The 2327-nt window shown below is 40.1% G+C and overlaps 1 protein-coding gene across 1 annotated transcript; it reads left to right on the top strand.

Moving 5' to 3' along the window:
- Positions 1–844: 844 nt before the first annotated feature.
- LOC110912362 (probable ribose-5-phosphate isomerase 2) lies at positions 845–1891 on the top strand. The gene has a single exon (XM_022157063.2). It carries the CDS (start codon positions 991–993, stop codon positions 1771–1773), a length of 783 nt encoding a protein of 260 aa, XP_022012755.1. The 5' UTR covers positions 845–990; the 3' UTR covers positions 1774–1891.
- Positions 1892–2327: the final 436 nt, after the last annotated feature.

Below are 2327 nucleotides of genomic sequence, written 5' to 3'. Positions count from 1 at the left end.
AAATCTTTAAATACCCTACCTTTCAAAAAAAATCTTTAAATACCCCACATTTCTTCCAACTTTTTATAAAATAAACTCACTTTCTCTCAACCCAATCTTTCAACTTTTATAAACTCAACCATGAAGCCATTCCGACCCCTTTTTTTAAAGTTTAGTCGGTTTTTATTTTTTTTTTATTTCCAGTAGTGTATTTTTTTTAATTTAATGAAGTATTTTAAGTTTTTAATTTAAAAAAATTGATAATTGTGTAATGATTGGATGGGGTGTTATTAGGCATTATTTGCTGACTGGACTGCCACATGGCAGAAAACGCTCAAGAGTGAGAGCATTATTCATCAAACCATTACGCATGGTCCAAGAGCTTCAACTTGGCTCGTAAATGGTCTTTTCAGTATTCCATCTATATTTATATTGTATATGCATTTCTAAATTATTTTTTTTCACATATAACATAATATTTATCATATAGATATTTTTTCATTAGTTTATATAATTATTATCATTTCATAAATATACTAAATACACTAAATACGAATTATATAAATAATAGGTTTGTTTAGACCCGCTCCACAGATAAAGCTTAGACTTGTGCTTATTTATTAAACAAGCTTACTTTACGTCAGGGGCGGACCTAGAGTGATAGAAGGGGCAACCTCCATTGCCCATTGACGCTACGGTGACACTCCAATGTTGTGTACATTTTTGGAAAAATTTGACCTTTTTTTTTTATTTCGTTATCCCTTTTTATTGAAACGTTGCCCCTACGTGGATCTTCTAAATCCGCTACTACTTTACACGTGACTTTAACCAAACATTTTACCAAGCCGATCTCACAAACACCTTAACACACCCCTAGCTCTACCTCCACTTATAAATCACCCAAACCCATTTTCCCAAATCTTCACCAATGTAACTCTCCTAACCTGATCTTCCCAATTCCCAAATCTCAAACAACTCTCAAAACCCTAACAACAATATCCATCTCCTCAAATGGCTCTAGCTTATCTCGAATCAAACAAAACCAACCCCACCTCACCAATGTCCTCACCACCCCAACTCATCCTAACCCAAGACCAACTCAAAAAAATCGCAGCCTACAAAGCAGTCGAGTTCGTCGAGTCCGGCATGGTCCTGGGCCTGGGCACCGGCTCCACCGCCAAACACGCAATCGACAGAATCGGACACCTTCTCAGCCAAGGCAAACTCACAAACATCATCGGCATCCCCACTTCAACCAAAACCCACGAACAAGCCTCATCGTTAAACATACCCCTGTCGGATCTTGACACCCACCCGGTTCTCGATCTGGCAATCGACGGCGCAGATGAAGTCGACCCGGATATGAATCTGGTTAAGGGCCGGGGCGGGTCGTTGTTAAGAGAGAAAATGATAGAAGGTTGTTGTAAAAAGTTTGTTGTGATTGTTGATGAAACAAAATTAGTGGATTATGTTGGGGGGAGTGGTTTGGCATTGCCTGTGGAAGTGGTGCCGTTTTGTTGGAAATTTACTGCTAAAAAGCTTGAATGCATGTTTGAAGAAGCGGGTTGTGTGGCTAAGTTGAGGGTTTGTTGTGAAAATGGTGAACCGTATGTGACGGATAATGGGAATTATGTTGTGGATTTGTTCATGAAGAAATGTATTGGGGATTTGAGAGCTGCGGGTGATAAGATGTTGAGGCTTGCTGGTGTGGTGGAGCATGGGATGTTTGTTGATATGGCTACTACGTTGATTGTGGCTGGGGAGTTTGGTGTTACGGTTAGGAATAAGTGTTGAGGTTTTGATGTTCCGGCTAACGTTGTTAGGATATGAAGCTAGGGTTTATGTCTTCGATTTTACAATGTTTTTTTTTTTTAATGTTAATGGGATAGTTTGACAAATGATTTTTTTGTTTTGTTTTGTGTTTGGTAAGAGTGAGTGGCAATTTGATTGCGTTTGGATGAGTGATGGGATGGTTAGTTTTGGTGTACAAAATTAAAAAGGGAATGTTACATTCCGTGATGCAAGTGGGAGGCTGCTAAATATGGGAAATAGTGAACTGGATGGCTAAAATTGGATCCATGGGTCATTATCTTTGTTTCTTTTTTAACATAAAAGTTTTTTTTTGAACGGCCAACGAATCCTCCAAATGGGCTACTGGCGAAATTCATCACATCGGGATACACTCGTCTTCCGAACCGGGGAAAACCCTCACCTAGGGCCGAAGCCCGTGAACACTCGCCCGAAGGCACGACAGTGCGGTAAGGTAAAACCCGCTCAGTTCAAGGATCGAACTAGCGATCGCCGCCTACTCGCCTAGTCTCCCATCATCACCAGGTGCCGCAGAAACT

Source organism: Helianthus annuus, chromosome 12 (genome assembly GCF_002127325.2).
Source record: "Helianthus annuus cultivar XRQ/B chromosome 12, HanXRQr2.0-SUNRISE, whole genome shotgun sequence".
In the NCBI taxonomy this organism is placed as follows: Eukaryota; Viridiplantae; Streptophyta; class Magnoliopsida; order Asterales; family Asteraceae; genus Helianthus; species Helianthus annuus.
The sequence above is the reverse complement of the archived record's forward strand: the minus strand, read 5'-3'. Positions and strand labels throughout refer to the sequence as shown.

Excerpts from the sequence above, each read along its gene's own strand:
- LOC110912362 (XM_022157063.2), top strand. The coding sequence starts at position 991 with ATGGCTCTAGCTTATCTCGAATCAAACAAAACCAACCCCACCTCACCA.